Genomic DNA, 20,409 nt, shown 5'->3' with positions numbered 1-20,409 from the left:
TGTTATTTCAAGGTTCACTATGACTTTGGGCTTCGAAATATCCTGTCTGTTTTAAGAACCCTTGGAGCAGCCAAAAGATCTAATCCCAAAGAGCCAGAGAAAACTGTAGTGATGAGAGTTCTGCGGGACATGAATCTTTCCAAACTGGTACTGTAACACTGGTGATCTTTCCAAAAATGAGTACTTTGTTTGCATTTTTAAGTGTATGTATTATGCACTTAGAAAATACATTTTTCTTCAGCAGCTGGATAAATTATTTTGCAGCTTTTAATATCATCTGTCAGTGAGTGGAGAGTCAGAATACAGTTACACTCTGAACGTTTGTCTTTTAAAGAGAGGAAAACACATGACAAGTCTTAGCTGAAAAAATCATTAGAAATACCATCAGAATCTAGGGAACCTAACCTGGTCATCCAGTTTGTTCTTGGTTTTATTTTTTTCTGCCCTATCAAAGGAGAGAAAGGAAAAATATATTGTGTTAACTTCTAATAATGTAATTAAAGATCCTTCCTAATCCAGAATTTCAATTTATAAGTATCTTGGGAGTCTGTTGCCTTTTCAGAACACCATAAAAATTGCTCTAAGTAAGGTAATTGAAAGCAGCTAATGCCTGCTTTTATAGTCCAATATTTTTTGGTATTACTATTTAAAGTATTCATCTTTTTATTGCTGTAATTGCAAGGTTATAGCATATCTGTACTCTGTGTATTTACCTTGGGAGCTAGTTTTGTGATGGAGCCAATTACTGTGCTTCTGATATTAATCTATTCAGCACATTGGTACATGTGTTCAAACCTATAGGCATGCTTCATTTGTTTACAGAAGAAAAAAAATCATAAAATATCAAAGGCGAAATACAATTTGAATAAATCTTCCTGGTTTGTGTGACAAATGAAGAATTGTGAATGCATATATTGAAGAAAACTATACTAAAATGTTAACATTTTTATAAATTTTAAGTGTTTAGAAATTATTGCTTGTGATTCTGTTGTCTGTAATTCACTTAATGAAACTGGTTGATAATTATGATATTTGTTTGGGAAAGATGGAGTTTTCCACTGTCATATTTTAAGTAGCATATTCCTGAAGACTATTTACAGCTGTAATAATAATATGAATGAACCAATAATGTAATTTACTTTATCCTTGGCAGGTGGATGAAGATGAACCTTTATTTATGAGTCTCATTAATGACTTATTCCCTGGAATTACTCTGGATAAAGTTGGGTATCCTCAACTACAGTCAGCCATTCAGAAACAGGCAGAGGAAGCAGGGCTTATTCATCATCCACCATGGATACTTAAACTTATTCAGCTGTATGAAACTCAGCAAGTCAGACATGGTTAGTATGCTAGATGGGCTTTTGAGACTGCATAAAAGCATATTTTTTATATTATGTGCTAGAGAATGCAAATTATTTCCACAAAAATGTATTTTAAAGTTGAATAGATGTAATTTTTTAAGCCTATGTGAGCATTTTGCAAGAGAACTCCTAAGACATTTTTTGGTGTGCAGTGCACACATAGTGAGATTTTAGCTCTGCTGTATGAAACTTTTCTGGGAAATATGAGTTTGGCCTTCAGTGACTGGAATTTCTGGGAAAAAAGTTAAAAGTAGATTATACATTGCAATTCATAAACAGCCAATTTTTTTCAGTGTTCTGAAAACAATGATTGTCCTCAGACACAGTTCAGTCATGAAGCTCACACTTAATGTTATTGTGAGATTATGATGCTGAGAAGATTACAAAAAATCTCTCAGAGCTTTACTTTGATAGATACTACCAAGAATGCAGCGCAATTCCAAGTTCTTTTTGTTTAATATGGTCTTAGGACCATAGAATGTTAGAGGTTTGCAGGTCATCTAGTCCAATCCCCCTACTTAAACAAATTGACCTAGACCAGGTTGTGCAGGATCAGGTCCAGGCAGGGTTTGGCAATCTCCAGAGAAGGAGACTCCACCACCTCTCTGGGCAGCCTGTTTCAGTGATTTATCAGCCTCAAAGTAAATAATTTTTTATGTTAAGATGGAAGTGCCTGTGTTCCAGTTGGTGCCTGTTGCCCCTTGTTCTGTTGCTGGGAACCACTGAAAAGAATCTGGCATAATCCTCTTCGTGTCTGCCTTGTAGATACTTATAAACATTTGTAAGATCCCCTCTCCCAGTCTTCTCCAGGCTAAACAGACCCAGGTCTCAGCCTTTCCTCACAAGAGAGATGCTCCCATGCACTAACAATTTTCACAGCCCTCTGTTGGATTCTTCTTCTTGTGCTGGGGGGCCCAGAACTGGGCACAGCACCCCAGATGCAGCCTCGCTGGCACAAAGCAGGGTGGGAGGATAACGTCCCTTAACCTGCTGGCCACAATCCTCTTGATAATACCCCAGGATGCCACTAACTTGCTGGGCTACAAGGCCACATTGCTGGCTCACTGTTAACTTGTTCTCCTCTGGTACTTGAAGAAGCCCTTCTTGTTGTCCCTGCCATCTCTTTCCAAATTTAATTCTTGGTGGGCTTTAGCCTTCCTCATTGCATCTGTGAATACTCTGATAACAATGACATTCCTATATTTCTCCCAAATGGGCAGTCCCTTTTTCCACATTCTGTAAACTTCCTTCTTCCATTTAGTGTTTTTTTAAACTTCTAGCTCATCCACGCAGGTCTCATTTCTCCTTTGCTTGATTTCTTACTCATAGGGATGCACAGATCTTAAGCTTGGAGGAAGTGGTGCTTGACTATCAACCAGCTCTTTTGGACACCCATGTCTTCTAAAGCCCCACGTGACTAGAAATAAGCTTACCTACTGCTGGGCCAGGGAGGTCGAAAAAAGGTGGCTTCAAGAGGTCCCTCCCAATCTCAACCATTCTGTGGTTCTGTGAAAATACATTTTTACAGTGCACAAAAGGCACTGTAAAGAGTAGAGTTCGTCCTGTTTTAGGATGGGTACCAAAGATAGTATTAAACCCAGGTTTATAATTCATAGTGGCATAGAAAAAAAGGAAACCTGCTTTGAAATGTCCCTCATCCCACCAAGCTTTAACAACTAAGGATTTTTTCATATGTGAAGGAAAAAATATAAAGGAAATGCAATTGAAGTAACAAAGATTTATGAAGGTGCCATCCTTTTTATCCTCCATTTTAACACCATAATAACTGAATAATAAGCTTAAACTAACAGACCAAATAAAAGGAAATACTCATTTGCATAGCATAGTCTGAGATCTTAATTATTCAAAGGTTTAGTTCAGATTGCTGGTTGGATGAAAGAAATGGTTAATGCTGTGCTGTGTTAATAATTTACATCCAGGTTCAATGTTCCATATGAAATCATAACAGGAAAAATGTGTAAAATACACGACTTCTCTTGGTTGAAAGAGAGGCAATATATGAAAGTGGTGTGCTCATGCACACAGGCACAGCACATGTATACATGGAGACTCAGTGCCATGGATCTTGAAATTTCTTTTGCATAAATTTGATCCAAATGTAGTTGAAACTAGCAGAAAAGCTATTTCATTAATATTGAGGGGCTTAGAATAAATCTCTCCATATGGAACATAAGTCATGACTGAGTGATTTTCTGGTGACCCAAACAGTATTTAGGAATTCTCATTTTCCTTTAGTTTTAGAGGCAATCTGCATTGTACTGGCTTAGATTTGTAACTTGGGTTTGGGATTGTTTTTTCCACAAATACCCTCTCTTCAACCCTTATTGAAGAGGTTTTCAAAGCCACCTAAAGACTATGTTATCCAGTTTCCTTTAGGATTAATGGTAGTTATCAAGCTTCTTTACATAAATTTAGAAGTGTAAGTTTGAATGTCCCGTCTGCTTTTGGACAGTCTCTGGGCCTCTTGAATTGTTGATTTAAAAAATATAACTAAAAAGGATCAACTGTAGGATCAAAGTGTCATCATTAATGAAGACATGGCTTCTTTTCCTTAGGCAATTCACTGATGAAATTAAAAGTGTGATTGATGTTAACTGTTGTTTATGTAAGAATAATGCAATTAAATTTCAACATGAATGGATAAAGGTACATATTTTTTTTTATTTTTACTTCAGAAAGGTACACTTGATTCTTTATATCATTGGGAACTACTCATTCTCACAAAATACATTTAGAAATTAGTGGTTTTGTTTACAACCAATCACGTCAATGTCATTGCATGCAAACATCAAAAGGCAGTTGTCTTTACCAGTTAGAAAAAGAAACAGAATTGCTTGAGGGAGGATGCAGACCCACATAGGAATGCACATCATAACAGAGCATACATTCATAGAGGCCTTTTAACAATATTTTAAAATTCAGTTTCAGTCAACACTTAGCAAGTTGAGTGATAAACATTTCTTTTTTTTTGCATTGATTTTTGAAAAAATAAAGCAAGGATCACTGATACAAAGAACTATTTGATGGTAGCATGGCATTTTTCCTTTTAATTTTAAACCATGTTTGTATTGTTTTAAGGTATGATGACTCTAGGTCCAACTGGTGCAGGAAAGACAAAATGCATTAATATTTTGATGAAAGCAATGACAGCTTGTGGTGCTCCTCATAAAGAGATGAGAATGAACCCAAAGGCAATCACAGCTTCCCAGATGTTTGGTACCCTTGATGTTGCTACAAATGATTGGACAGATGGTATTTTCTCTACATTATGGAGAAAAACTTTAAAAGCAAAGAAGGTAATGGATATTGTAGCATGGTGGTTAATAGGGACATTTAATACTGTTTCTGTAAGGTCTCATTAACTGTAATTTATGTGAAATATCTTGCATTATAAAATCAGATGGGAAAATACAGTGTTAGTTTTGCTTTGTGTCTGAATAACTGTTCTCCAGAGTCACAATTGCATGTGTCTGCCAGAAAGCACAAGGCTTTCCAAGTACTTGAGTTTCCAGAACTAAATTGGAAAAGATTTTAAGGGTTTTGCTTCCTTCTGTAAGCAGGTAGTCCTGTCATTCAATTGCAAAAGCAAGAGCTACTTTGTGTTTTGATGTGAGGACAGGAATGTTAATTCTTCTGTCTGGTTTTATGTCATTGCCACTCTATTTCACAAATTATAGCAGAATGGAAGAAGCTCTGTCAATATAGACATTTCCATTCCATTACCAAGCCTGCAGACAATGTTTCTTGGAATCGTAATTACAGTGAAATCTTTCAAATTTTCATTCAGTTCTTACGTGGCAAATGTGAAGCTTTATGTGAAATACTGAGGTAACATCCCACAAGGTCTGACTGCTGGTGTCTGTAACTGTATTTAATGGGAAATATTTAATCCACCTTATTGGATGCTGGACTGGATGATGTATTTGTGCAGCAGAAAGGGACAGCTTTATGTTAGAATGTTCCCAATTAAGTTTTGTCAGTATTCTTTAATACACTTTTTGATGTGACACAGGATAAAAAAAAAGAGTTAAAATCACTGAGCAAATTATAAAAACTGCAGATAATGCTAAGCTAATCAGCACCAAATTATAACTTCTAATGTAGATCCAAGAGTATGTTCTCTGAGATTATGTAAATGTATCTTTTTGGTCATTGTGTATATATATATATACATATATATATATATATATATATATGCAGTGTGTATAGGTATATATAGTGTGTATATGTATATATATAGTGTGTGTATATATATAGTGTGTATATATATAAGTATATATATTGTATATATAACATTGTATATGTTGCTTGTGTTTGTGTCTCCCTTTTTTAGGGTGAGCATATCTGGATAGTTTTGGATGGCCCTGTTGATGCAATATGGATTGAAAATCTGAACTCTGTTCTGGATGATAATAAGACCCTTACTCTGGCCAACGGAGATCGTATTCCAATGTCACCCAGTTGCAAAATTATTTTTGAACCTCACAACATTGACAATGCTTCCCCTGCAACAGTTTCTCGTAATGGGATGGTCTTCATGAGTTCTTCAGTGTTAGATTGGAAGCCTATTTTAAGAGCTTGGCTGCAAACACTGCCTACTACATACTCAGATGTTTTATGGAACTGCTTTAATGCTGTGTTTCAGGTACTTAATTCAAGAACTCGAGAGGGGAAAATATTTCATTTCTTACTCTTTATTTAATGAAGCATTCTTTCTTCCTCAGTGCTTTTGCAATTATTTACTTCTCTTTGTTTATGCAATAAAATAAGGATGAAGGATTTAAAACAATAGGGAAAATTATCTCTAACATTAATGAATGAGTGAAACTGTAACAGATGAATGATTTGGATGCTTTGTTTTGTCTGCACAGTTTTGTTGGCAATGAATTGTTCAATCTATGATTATCTTATAATGTATGTTGGCAAAACAGAGAACTTCTGTTTGGCTCTAATTCTTACTGAAATTTTACCTCTTGATAGAGGTAAAATACATAAAGGGAATGGATAAATTTCCTTGGTTGTTTTAAATTTAAAGAAGTAAATTCAGAAAGAAATTAAGTTAGATTCACTCTGCTGGAATCTTCCTCATTTTCTGCTGCAAAAAGAATGCATTTGGCCTGTTAGTTATTTTTTAAAGATCTGCTATAATTCATACCAATTAAAGGCAGTTCTATGCTCTGTGGTGTTCTGAAGCCCAGCCCAGATGACTACAGTGTTGTTTTATAATCCATTATTCTGTTCAGAAGGAGATTTTTGAGATGGCATCACTTTGATACATTCTCTGAGTAGGCTGTTCAAACAGCAGATCCAAAGGGGGAATTCTGAATGTTTTTTCCCCTCCATCTGGCCTTAGCATACAGAATCATTAAAAAGGTTTGATTAGTATTGTGGATGGTTGTACTCAAGAGTGGATGTAAAAGCATAATCTCAGTAATATACTGTCTTCAATTACACTGAAATTCTAAATTTTTTCTTCAGATTTTTAAAAAAAGAAACAGTTATTGTTTTGCAGTCTTTCACTGTTGCTATCTTTTGATTTCCTCAACATCTGTGGAACAAATGCAACTTAGATACTTTACTTTTCCCTTGGCTCCCTCTTGCCAGTTTACTAGTGTAATTGGTGTTGGATTTCATGGGGATTTATCTTGTAATATTTTGCATCACTGCTGGGTTGTACAAATGCAGTTTTAAATGAATTTTGAGTGACATATCCGGAAGTTTCTTTATAACTCATGATAAGTGCAAGTTTTGGAATGCCTTAACAAATGTCTTATTGCAGATCTGTTTCATTTCAGTGGCCATTTACTTTAAAACCAATATTTAACAAACTATTCATTTTGTTATACCTCCAAAACATAATAATAGGACATAGTATTTACTGCAGTGGCAGAACAAACAATTTTGATAATGAATTTTAAAATATGCTTCCAAAGTATTGTATATGGACATCAATTTACTGCTTATTTGCCACAATTCTATTTATTTTTATGCAACAACTTGCTCTGAAAAAATAATAACCACGTCTGAAATACCCAAGCCTGCAGCAATAGCAGTAGTCCAGAAAAATATGTCTTTTATTAGATTGAGAGATAAAAATGCAGTGAAATACGAAGTTAGTTCTGTGCTGAAGGCTGCATTTGGAACTATCAAAATGTAAATGAAAGCTGCCATGCTGTCAGTTTTCTTTCACTTTTAATGAGCTATCTTTTCTTCTCAGATAATAGAAACCATAACAGTGATTTTACAGATGAGGGTAACACTACTTTTGTATTCAGGTATTTTTATAGTTACTATTTTTCCCCACATAAAAAACCAACACCAAAAAACAAACAAACAAACATATAAATAAATTTTAAAAGAAAAATTGTGAAATAAGATATATCAACAGTGGTAGTCAAACCCCAAATACAAACCATGTTGAATTTAATGCTAAAAAGAAAAGTGTGGATATAAGCAGCTTACAGATATCTTAGCTTTAGAAGGAAATGAGGATTGGGGCATAGTTGGAAATACAGCAATTAAGGAGAATCAATCTTTAAATATAACTATAAAGAATTTTTGAAATAAAACTAAATCCAACCAAAGTAGTTGTAAGACAACTGCTGCAGTAATTCAGGTTTGTCTACAAGAAACACACATTATTTAGGCTTAAAAAGTAATATTTGCCCCTGAAAGTCTGCATATTGGATATAAACATTATTAGTGAAGGAACAGCAATAGTACAATATAGTTGTGAAAAAATGGAAGAAAGTATTTATTTTTGTAATTTACATTATAAATTTCACTGTAAGCCATTAATTTTTATATAGAAGACAAGAGGTAGTCCAAAAGATAAGGGTAAATTAAAAACAAGCAAAAACCTCCCAAAATAACACCTGCAAAACAATGTTATTTTGAATTGAAATTATCTTTGAGTCCTTTCTGTTCCGCAGAGTTTTTTTAAAACAGTGATGTGAAGAACTGGACTTTCACCCTTCCTTTCCCAGTTCTTTCTTTTCAGCAACATTTCCTTCAGTAATTTTTTTAGTAATTCAAGTAATTTCAAATAAACTCCTATCCCTATCTAAGGTCTTTACTCTCTTAAATTTAGAAGCTATATTGCCAATTTCTTGTGTGTGAATGATGCTGCTGCCTGTAAGCAACAGAAATGCTTAGCTGATGGAAGTAATTATCTGAGACGGTTTCAAAGAACTGAGATAATTACAATAATTACCTGAGTGATGTTATTTAGTTTGTCTGCAAAGTGTGAAGCTCAAACCAGTGATGGATGTTACATGAGTAACATCAGTTTCAGCATGTTTCTGTATTGTATAAATGAAAAAAATCGAGTGATTTTTAAATTACATTCTTTCCTTTTATATCATACTTTTTTTTTTTTTTTTTTTTTTTTTTTAATAAAATCTTGTGTCAGACATGACCTATTCTACATTAAATCTCACCCCCTAATCTTATTTTGGTAAAAGCTGCTATTGGCTCTGGAGCATAGAGTTGAATACATAATCCAAAGAGATTCTTAGTTTTAACATTTGAATGCTGATGTTCAAATTAATATTCCCAATACTAATAACTTTTCATCATTTCATTCTTCCTGTGCTTGTCTAAACCCTTTGAGTATGTTGCCAACTTCTTGTTGAGCATCCTACAGTCCAGTGAGGACCGCAGTACACTTGGCAAAAAGGTCAACATCTGCCTTAATTTTGTGGTCTCCTCTAAAAGGATAGAAAATTCCTGACCCAAACTCTTTGCAATTTGTGTGTGTTTATCATGGCCCAACTAATTTTTTTCCGTACCCTCTGTCTAAGCAAAGTACAATAATGGGTAGTTAATTCATGCTAATTGCTATCTTGATCTTGCATCCTACTTTTTGCCATGTGTTGTTTTAAAATTAATAGTAATGAAGTATTAGCATATGTGGAACTTATTTTACTTTTTCATAAACTCGGAGAATTACTCAGATCTCACTGGGATAATAAGTATGATGAAATTCCTTCTGGTGAAAATCCGACTCTTGAAAGCAAAGACTACTTTGGTTCATGAAATATCTTTATTATGAATGTCTCCAATCAATTATTAAACAATTTGCAGTGTCCTGTGAGACATCTACACTATTTTAAAGATGAAGAAACAGAATCTCAGAGAGACTTAGGTCCAAATTTTGAAGGTTTTCAGAGGCAAATTTCACACACAGCCTTCAGTGCCTTGTTTCTACCTATTCCTTGTGGAACCCACAAACCTCCCATTTGCCACTTGAGCACCCTGTGTGCTTCTGGAGGCAAACCAGACAGTTAAGAGGGTAAGCCACAAAAAGCAACACACAGAGGTGGAAGCACTTTTGGACAAGAAATAACATGAAAAGTTGTTTTCTAAGCCTCTCTCCTTCTATGTATCCCCACATTCAAACTGTCTTCTTTCTCAGACCACTGCCTCATGAGCTCTATGCTAGATTAAAAAGTTTAAGTGATTTTTTTTTTCTCATAATATTTGTTGTGTGTGTTACCCACTATTCTAGCGAGAGGGAAGTCAGGAGGATGAGTAAAAATCTTAAGTCTCTGTGTCAGTAAATACTCAGAATAGGGAACTAAGATTATTTTAGTGGCAAAAAGGAATAAGCTGAAAATTGGAGAACAGCTTGTGGGTATGTAGGTAAGCATCTTACTGATTTTTAATAATATCTAGGTGATCATTTACATCAATTTACAATGTGATTGAATGTCTTAATTGTCTTAGGACATGGGAGCCACAAATGGAAATCCTCTGAAATTAATATCTCCATAGTGTCTCTGTTGTGCTTTAATTCCCAGAATTGAGTAGGCACTGCTTTATGAAAATTCCAGAAGCAAATTGAACCCACAGGGAGGGACTTGGGTAAAACTTGTTAAAAGAAGATGAGATAAGGTTATAATTTACATCAGTCTGTGCTACAGATGGCAATTGATATTTTAAAATAACTCTACACTACAAATCCCAGTGAGAACTGTACATCAGTTTGAAACTTTGCTAAAGATGTTGCAGAATGCTTGGAAAAGGCAGGCATGGGAGCCGTCACTGGACTAACTTGAGGAAGGTCCAGATTTCTTTAAAATCAATTGCAAAATTCTCTTTGGATCCTGTCAGTGTTCTAGAGAAAACCAGGAATATTGGTTTAAAGAGGGACAGGTACCTTATGGTGCAGTCCTGGCAGATAGACATTTATTTTGGTGAGTTTCTGCATTATATCTTTATGATTTTAACTATTCTGGTGCTTTTATATTCCCACTACAAAAATGGCAATGGAGCTCATATGAATAATTTTGCTGACTGGGATACGTCAAAGTTATTTTTCTAGTAGGTTATTCTTAGCAAAATTTCATGGTCTAAATATGAACACTTATAATCCTAGAATTGGCCTCATTTAAGAATAAATTGTATCATTGAAAATGGTAAATATATTCTCTAAGTGATATTTTTCCTTTCCAGGATGTGATAGATTTTGTTTTCTCTGCTGTAACACCAAAAATGCCGATTTTAGAATGTATGTACATCAAACAAGCTATTGACCTCCTACAGGTAGATATGAGATTTAGTTTGTCTCCTTGTGTTGTTTGTGCTGGGACATTGTTCCAGAAGGGCAATTGTTACATCTGACATCTTCATTGCAGGGTTTATTGTCTGACCCATACGAGGGGCAGCTCAGTGAGGAACATGTTACTCGCTTGTTCGTTTTTGCTATAATGTGGTCAACTGGAGCTCTTTTGGAACCAGATGACAGGCTGAAAATGGAGCTGTTCCTAAGGAGGCACTCTGCAGTGAAAGAACTTCCAGCTGTGACTGGAGAAGAAACCATATTTGAATTTGCTATCAATGCCTGTGGTCAATGGGAGCATTGGTCAAAGCAGGTTTGTATGCTATGACATGGTAAGATTCATAATGAGCATATGAGAAATGAATCTGGTAAAAGGCATATTATTTAAAACATAATTTTTCATAATTTTGTTAGGAAGATTAACCCTACCAAATGCTCTAGAGTTTCTTTTTTTTTTTTTTTTTCTGAAAGATTTTTTTCTTTTCTTCATAAATACCTTTGGCAGAGAATAGAATATGCATTTGAAATAGCTTTGGAAGTGTAATGAAAGTGATCTTAGCTTTGTCTGCTGCATATTGCCCTGCTATTTAAGAACTCCCAGCAAGGAAAAGCTGTCTTCTTGTAATGGAGTATAATGGAGTGAAAATGAACTGTTGGTGTAACACTTTTTTAGGAAAAACTTGGCAAAATACTGATTGATTATAAATGAGTACTTTGTTTTCAGTAATATAAATTTTGCTAATGTACGTTTTATAAAGTACATTTGGTTTTTGATGCAAAGTGATTGTGTGGGCAGGTAGAAAATCTCAGACTTTTTGAATGTCTTTCTTACACAGGTCCCTGAATATATTTACCCTAAAGATTCAGTACCAGAATATACTTCCATTCTGGTTCCAAATGTAGACAGTGTGCGAACCAGCTTTCTAATGCACACTATCATGAAGCAAGGAAAAGCTGTTCTGCTAATTGGGGAACAGGGCACAGCAAAAACAGTTATGATTAAGGTAGGTGGAATGGAAAAAATATGTAATATCATTGTAGGATAGCATTGGAACAACTGACATTGGCACAAATGTTTTGTTGAAATGTAAGAGTAATTTCATTTTTCTTCAAATTACATACTAACATTCTGAGGTCAGTACTCACATTGCCTATACACAAAAAAACCTTAATATTTATGTTAGTATGAAGAGTTAAACTTTGCTATCCGTGGCCACAAGGTCACATGGAAAATGGTCTTCCAAAACACTTTTTTTTCTTCTGAAAAGTCAAAGTAAAGGTTTTGCTAAGAGAAACAATGATCCACAGAGTATATTTTTTTCTCCCTCTGTCGCCATGTCTCAGCTGATCTTTCGTACACCTTAGTTGCACAGGCTTTCTTCACAAGCCAAACTGAGGAGAAATAAACAACTTCCCTCTTTACTCAGGGTAATTTTCCAAAAGGTAAATTTAGTGTTTATTATCTGCTTTCTTAATTCCTTCACTGAAAATTACAAATTTTTACTTCTGTAAAAAAAATAATTACAGGTTTTCTATTAAATTAACAAATATACACTTTCCATATTATAAAATGGTACAGGTTAATCATATGACACATTAAAAAATTAGTAACTTACTGGAGAAGACCCAATAATCAAAAGGCTGAACAAACCCAGATGTCTTACCAAACTTGGCATCTGTTATTTCAAAAAATGCAAGTGCAGTGGTTTTCAGCATGTTTGTGATTTCCAGGGGAATCTGTTGACTCTTTGGCCAATGAGAGGCAGCTAAATAAAACCACTCCACTGTCGGGACAGCTGAATTTGCCATGCAGGCATCTGTACCTTGAGTGGATGTTTTCTAGAGGTCTTGAAATTGGAAATATCTGAAAAACACTGGACTAAACTGACCTTTGACTTTCTTAGAATCTGGAGCCACTTTGTGTCCCTCAGCCATGTGCTGTCTGAGCCCTGACATAAAGTGAGTTGTACAAATGCCAGCAGCCATTAATACTACTTTTTCAGCTTAGCTGTTGATGCCAACATGCAGGCTGGTGTCATGCCAACTTCTGTTCCTGGCACCAGCTGGAGAACTATTTTAGCAGAGTGAAGAGGCGGGATCTGGGTGGTGGTCTTGATATTGTGCATTCTGGATTTTGGCCAGATACTGGCAACCTCCAGCATTCAGCTGCCATTCCTGTCCCTAAAAATAATTGGAGCTGATTCTTGGGAGTTGCTTACCCTGTCTATTCTATAGAGCTGAGTATGTTCCTTCCTACATGCCAGTAGATATTTGACTGCATTTAAGGTTAGAAGTGAATGTTAACTGCCTTCACAAGAGTTGCCCTTCAGCTTTTACCTTCTCCAGAATTTTGTCTTACTACACCTCATGAAAGAGAAATTTCCAGATATAAGCATCTGGTTTCATGAAAAAGTAAGGACTTTTCAGGCAGTAATTTGCAGCAGTCTTCAGATTTGAGTAAGGTATCAGTATATATCACAGTAAATACCTTAGAGTGTTTCTTAAGACTCTCTACACTATTAATTCATGAACTGCAAAACCTCACATTTTACCTTGAAACTTATATGGTAGAGTTGAAAATTGAACCCAGAATCTGACTGTTTAACAGAAAAAATCCCATTAAATAACCTCTTCCTTTGCAAATATAACTCCCATTCGTATTCTGTTGATTATTACTGCTACCATGTAAACATTTTGAAACACTATAATGAGTAAATCACAAGCATGTTTTTGAGAAGTTGTGTATTCATAATTGTGGTGAGTTGACCTTGGCTGGCTGAAAAGACCCTCACCAGCTGCTGGTTCCCCCTGCCTCATCAAAAGAATATGGGTCCAGAGAAGGACAGGGAGGTCACTCACCAATATTGTCAAGGATAAAACAGACTCAATCTTGGTAAAAATAATTTAATTTATTGCTAATTAAAAATAGTATAGGATGGTGAAAAACAAATCAATTTTTTGGAATTGTCTCAAAACACTCTCCCTTCATTCTTTCTTTCTTCCTTCCCAGGCTCAATTTTGCTTTTTCAGTCTTGATTCCTCCACTTCCTTTCACCATGGGCAGAGCAGGAGGATGAGGAATGGGGGCTACAACCAATCCATAACAGCTTGTGTCTGCTGCTCCTTTCTCCTCACACTGTTCCCTACTCACCCCCAAGGTCCCTTCCACAAGACCTTCACCAGATGCCCCAGCATAAGTCCTTTCTGTGGGGCACACTCCTCTTCAATGGGGCAGGAGCAGATAGCTCCAGTGTGGGTCCCCCATGGGCTATAGTTCCTGTCAGAAAACCTTATCCTCCATTGACTCCTCTCCACAAACTCCAGCTCCTGACAGGAGCCTGTTCTGATATGGGCTTTCCACATCCTACAGCTTCCTTCTGTGTGCATCCATCCACCTGCTGTTGCCTGGTGACCTCCAAGGACTCCAGTGTGGGCATCTACTCCAGTGCTGTCTTCCATGGGCTGCAGAGGGACAGCCTACATCACCATGGTCTTTCTCCATCAGTTCCAGGGGAATGTCTCCTGGAGCACCTTCTCCCCATTCTGCTCTCACTTGGGTGTCTGCAGGGCTGTTTTTTTTCTCACTTCTGTCTCTCAGCTGCCAGGCAGCGTTTTGCGTTTTCTCACTCAAGCTGAGAGGCTCAGGTGGGGTCTGTTGGAGCTGGCTGGGATCAGCTGTGTCTGGCATGGGGAAGAAGACCCATCCTCTTTTCACAAGGGACTGTCTCACAGCCCCCACTGCCAGCACCTGGGCACCTGCACCTCTTACATCAGTCTTGTGCAACCTGCTGGAGCAGTGAGGAGAGGTCTGAGCAGTAACCTGCACTGAGGCCATCTTCTGCCACAAGGACTCACCAAATGCTGGACTGCTGCACTTACACTGCACAAACACTGTCACTCGTGTGATGTCTGAGGAAAACTTGTTCCTGAAGGGCACCTTTTCTTAAGCTGAGATCATCGTATCAACACTGTATCAACAAAATTAACAGTTTAACACTGTTCATCAAAATATTTTTAGGGTGCTTAGTTGTATCTTCTGTTCTGTTGCTCCACAGAGTGGATATCTCACTGGAATTGCTTGTGGAGCACTTAAACAGCAAAAAGTTTATTTTTCTGGGGTATCAGAATGGGAGCATCCCTAGTCAATCCTGTTATGAAGACAAGAATTCAAAGGACATTCACCTCTGTAATTATTGCAGAAGACTTGAATCTTTAAATAGAAGTAATGTTGGGAATCTGGAATTTTTAACATTATTTGTATGTCCCAGTACTCTTGCTAAATGATATCTTTCCTGTGCTTTATTAATATGCCTTGGTGTGACTCCAGGGTTGCATCTTTTTCTTTCTCGTTTTATTATAAAACCTTACTAAATATGAAGAGTGGAACTTTGTTGCTTTAGGGCATCCACAGCAGTTGTGGGAATTATACACATTAATAAAACCCAAGGATTCCTTTCTTCAGTAAGAGAGGCTAAATATCAGTAAATTCAATGAAGATGGGTTTAATTTTCCATCACCATTCCTTTACGCTGCTTTTGTTGTAAGATACAGTTCCTTGCAGACTGGTGCAATAGACCATCACTAACAGCTACAATTTTTAACAACTCAGATTACTAATGCAAAGTTTATTTGCATCCTGAGTTGTCATGTCTCCTTGTAAAATTTAGTGAGGTCTGTTAAAAGCTTGTAAAAGTTAATACTTAGGAGCTCTATGCAAAAATATTTAACTGAGAAGTTGGAAATGGTATATTTATCTTAAATAAACTGCTGTTTGACATTTTGAAGTTAATAGCAGGGCTGAGATTTTGTCTTTGTCTGGTTGGTTTGTTTTTTTTTTGCAGGGGTACAGAGCATCTGCCTCATCTGACTGAATTCATCTGGATTTACTGATGCATTTTACTTAAGACTGGTTTGTCTTGCAGGATTACACAAGCAAGTATAATCCTGATGTTCACGTGACCAAAAGGCTAAACTTTTCTTCTGCAACTCTGCCAAATATGTTCCAGAGGAGCATAGAAAGTTACTTAGATAAGAGAATGGGCACCACGTATGGGCCTCCTGCAGGGAAGAAGATGACTGTCTTTATTGATGACATAAACATGCCTGTGATTAATGAATGGGGTGATCAGGTAAAAGGAAAATGTTAACATTTGGGAACTGGTGGTCTTGCCATTAATGCTGCTGATGAAAATGCTGATCTGTGGGCTGTGAAAATAGGAAAGTTCAGGAAAAAGATATCATAATACGGGCCAGACCAAGTATGACTGCTAAAAGCCATTTCCCCAAGCCCCATTTTGCTGATGAGATGTCAGACCAAAAGGCTGGGGTCAGCATCAAGCAATTTGCATCAGTCATTATAGCTTTTAAGCCTTTTGTTTTGGTTACATAAAGATCTTACAGAATTTCCAAACTAGCTGTATTAGGAACCAACCTGGGTAAGAAAGATTGTGAATCCAAGAAGCAGTCAGGTACCCTTTCCTCCTTCCATCCCCTATAAACTTTAAGTACACTAAATATTCAGTGAAATCTAATGTTGCAGTTGACATACATGGTATTGATGAATGCTTGGAGGCATATACTCTCAAAATCTGACTTAAATTAAAAATACTAAGATCGAGAAAAGTAATTTCTTTCTCCCAGTACAGCTCTGTAGTCCTGCTCTCTCACTCCTTCTATAATAGTGAATCTGTGACTATATTTTGTGCTAAACTAAACATTCTTTGTCACCATTTAAGTGCCTGTGTCAATCTGAATATGTATTCTGGCTTGAAAATTTAAAATGCTGCATATTCTTAGACTGGTATTGTGAAAATCCAGTTGAAGCTCTAATCTCATGCCTACAACTACTTAGCACATGAAGCTTACATGCAGCCAACCCACTGCATCAGAGAGCTTGATGCATGGCTTTATAAATTGCAAAAGTTTCCAGCAGAATACCTGAAATTAAGAAAGATAAGAGATATCCTTCCTTTTGCCTAGCTGTTTATTATACTAGAGGTTTCTTCCTTTCTTTAAAGTTGGGACCCCCGAAATACTTAACTGCCTCTTTTATCTTTTTTTTTTTTTTTTTTTTTTTTTTTTTTTTTTTTTTTTGTGCTAAGTAGATCACCAATGAGATTGTAAGACAGCTGATGGAACAGAAAGGTTTCTACAATTTGGAGAAGCCAGGAGAATTCACAAATGTGGTTGACACCCAGTTTGTAGCTGCTATGATTCACCCTGGAGGAGGCCGGAACGACATCCCACAGCGCCTGAAGCGCCAGTTCACCATCTACAACTGCACCCTGCCTTCCAGTTCCTCAATTGACAAAATATTTCAAACAATAGCTGAAGGCTATTTCTGTGAACAACGAGGCTTCCCTGCAGAAATATGTAAACTGGCTTCAGCACTGGTCACTACAACTCGAAAGGTTTGGCAAGCAACAAAAGCGAAGGTAAAATTCTGTCTATTACGAAGCCTCTGAAACATCTGTACCATGGCAAAGCAACAGGACCTGGGTCTTCTGTATAGGTCATGTGTGTTCTTACTTCATGTTGGGAACCTGTGACTTGGATATATAACTGCTGGCTGATGCTTCTGTTCTAGATTTGTTGTGACAGCACCTAATTAGCTGACTGAAAACATAATCATATGAAGTGCCTTCTATAGCTAATGTAAGCGTTACATTCTATAAGTATAATATAGTTGGCATAGATGACAGGAAGATTTAGAGATCTTCTGGTTGAGAAAATGTGAAGAGCGTAAGGAATGATAAATTAAAAATTAGATAGGAATCTTCTGTAAAGATATTTGGGATTGTGAGAAACTTTAAAGATACAATTTAAAAGAAGGAAATCAAATTTGGCAGAGATAGCATCAGTTCAAAACAAATAAAATCTGGTATTTAGTAAACTCTGAATATTTTCTTCTCCATTTCAAACAGATTGTAAAAACATTTAACTCCAATTCCTCAGCAAGTATTGCTCTGAAATAGAAAATGGAATTCATCTGTAGAATGAATTTTGAAAAGTTAAGAGTAAAATTGCAGCACAGAAATGTGTGCCAAATTTAATCTTCTAGTGAAAAAAGTGAAGGGGACTGGTGGAAAGATAGGGATATGCAGGGATTTGATAAATTATATTTTCTAATCCAAAACCATTTGGTCAGATTTTCCCAAGCACAACTATAAGTATTAACTTGGCTTATACAGAGAAATAGAAGCTATTGAAGCTATTGACCAGGCAACTATTGACCACTGTACTCAATGGAAATGATACTTATTACTTCTAATTAACTGTCTATAAAGAAAATGTGGCTTTTGCCGAGTTGTTGATTTTCTCAAATCTTCTTTTCTTATTTTTTTGCTCTCTTTACTTTGCTCTTCCTCATCTATTTTTCCTTTTCCACATGAACTTTTCCTCACATGTTCTTTGAAGGGACAAAAGAGTGTGAGAGAATTGGTCTGGAGGAAAGGCCAGGAGCAACACCGCAGGTTAAGCAATGCTGAAATTTTTTTTTGGTAGCCTTTAATGCCATCCTTAGCTAACCTGCCTTGGGTACTCTTCAGTCCATGTTCCTGGGACTTGAAAGATTCAAAGAAACTTCAGCAAAACCTATGTGAAATTGGAAGAGCTGGTTGTTGCTACTTTCATGTCTTCATTCTTACGAATGAATGCCTCTTATGAATGCCTCTTAAATGCAGTGCCTGTATTTTTTGCTTTAATGCAATAATTATTTTTAAGTTTATGAAAAAATCCATATTCAATACCATATAGAAAATATATTCTTAGTAGTTATTTTAATATAGGTTATGACATTATTTTGTAGATGTTACCAACTCCAGCTAAATTTCATTACATCTTTAACTTACGAGACCTCAGTCGTATTTGGCAAGGAATACTTGCAGTTACTTCTGAAGTTTGCCAGAGCATCAGTGTTTTGGTAGCCTTGTTCCAGCATGAATGCAGACGTGTTATTGCAGACAGGTTCATCAGTCAAAGTGATAAAGAATGGTTTGAAGATACGATGAAAAAGGTAGGCAAGTAATGTTACAGTATTTGCCACAGGAAGAGATCAAGAAAATGTTTCATTGCTAAAACAATCCTTAATGCATTGTAGATTGCTTCTGCAGAACATGGTGGAAATCTATTTGAAGATAAATCAACAGAATTATACTTTGTGGATTTCTTGCGTGATGTCCCAGAAGCTACTGGAGATGAACCTGATGATGTAGAGTTGAAGGCTCCTAAAATTTATGAGCCTACCCCATCTTTGTCTTATTTGGCTGAAAGATTGCAGATGTTCATGCATCAGTACAATGAAACCATCAGAGGATCAAAGATGGATTTGGTATTTTTCAAGGTATTAGTGCCTTTAATTATATTAATACAGAAAGTGCTGAGTCTTTTGCGGCTACTGATGTATGGATCTCAGATGTTTCTATCAAATCATTGTGGAGATATCTCAGAATGGCTCGCCCTGTATCCAGTAAGCCTTACAAATAAACTCTCTGAAGTCATGCTTCCTTTGCTCTCAGATTTTTCCATATATTTTCAGTTCTCCATCTTTTCTTTCTCCTGCCTTGCCTAATGCAAGGCACAACTCATTTGTTTCCACAGTGCATATCATGAATGTCATCTTGCATCTTAGAAAGTTACCACCTTCTCAAAGGTCACTTGATGCATGATGCTTTCATCAGCTTTAAACTGGGTGGTCTGTTAGATTTTTAGGGCATTTCAGATTAATTCATGCACTAAAATATATACAGCAGTGGAATAAGAAATATCTATGGTGTATTTTACTTTTGGCAGCCTATTTAAAGGGCCTTTAAGTAGTTCAACTAAAAGGTTGGGGGTGGGTGTTGATACACATACTTTCTACTTTTCTTTCTGTCCCCTAAGGGATGTGCCCTCAGCTCTGCCAAGTGCAAACACTGCATATGGCATTGTTTCATATGAGTTTCATACTAGGACATTTCTTTTTAGCTAGCCCTGCTGTCACCTGAAGTCAGGGGAAATCTCTTGTTCATTTTTATGACTACAGGACTGAGTTTTTGGCACAGGCTCCATAGAAGCCATCTAGCTCTTGCGAGGCAGTTACCTGGTGATGTGCTTCTAGTTGAACAGACATTGTATTATTTTTGCATATTTTCATAATTTTTTCTCTCAATGTACAGGATGCAATCATCCATTTGATTAAAATATCACGGATTATTCGTACTCCTCAAGGAAATGCATTGTTGGTGGGTGTGGGAGGATCTGGAAAACAGAGTCTGACCAGACTAGCATCATACATTGCTGGATATGAGAACTTTCAGATAACTTTAACAAGGTAACACAGTGCAGGGTACATAGTTATTTGCTCCTTAATTTACTATAGAAATAAATATCTTATAATCAACTTAAAGAAATGCAAATCTGTCAAACATTTTATCCCTCACTGTAAGCTACATTTTCAATCAAAAGCGTCTGTGCAAGTACACA

The 20,409-nt window shown here is 36.4% G+C and overlaps 1 protein-coding gene across 1 annotated transcript in view; it reads left to right on the top strand.

Annotated features, from left to right (window-relative positions):
• Positions 1-20,409, top strand: part of LOC139792943 (dynein axonemal heavy chain 5-like) — a 158,560-nt gene that overhangs the window by 64,109 nt on the left and 74,042 nt on the right. Inside the window, exons 45-56 of the mRNA XM_071736920.1 lie at positions 13-147; positions 1,154-1,343; positions 4,464-4,681; positions 5,719-6,030; positions 10,842-10,931; positions 11,024-11,260; positions 11,784-11,951; positions 15,870-16,076; positions 17,052-17,381; positions 18,755-18,961; positions 19,046-19,288; positions 20,103-20,257. Coding sequence (XP_071593021.1) covers positions 13-147; positions 1,154-1,343; positions 4,464-4,681; positions 5,719-6,030; positions 10,842-10,931; positions 11,024-11,260; positions 11,784-11,951; positions 15,870-16,076; positions 17,052-17,381; positions 18,755-18,961; positions 19,046-19,288; positions 20,103-20,257 — 2,492 coding nt within the window. The remainder of the gene's footprint in view (positions 1-12; positions 148-1,153; positions 1,344-4,463; positions 4,682-5,718; positions 6,031-10,841; positions 10,932-11,023; positions 11,261-11,783; positions 11,952-15,869; positions 16,077-17,051; positions 17,382-18,754; positions 18,962-19,045; positions 19,289-20,102; positions 20,258-20,409) is intronic.

Source organism: Heliangelus exortis, chromosome 2, assembly GCF_036169615.1.
Source record: "Heliangelus exortis chromosome 2, bHelExo1.hap1, whole genome shotgun sequence".
Taxonomy (NCBI): domain Eukaryota; kingdom Metazoa; phylum Chordata; class Aves; order Apodiformes; family Trochilidae; genus Heliangelus; species Heliangelus exortis.
This window is presented reverse-complemented; position numbering and strand designations above follow the sequence as displayed.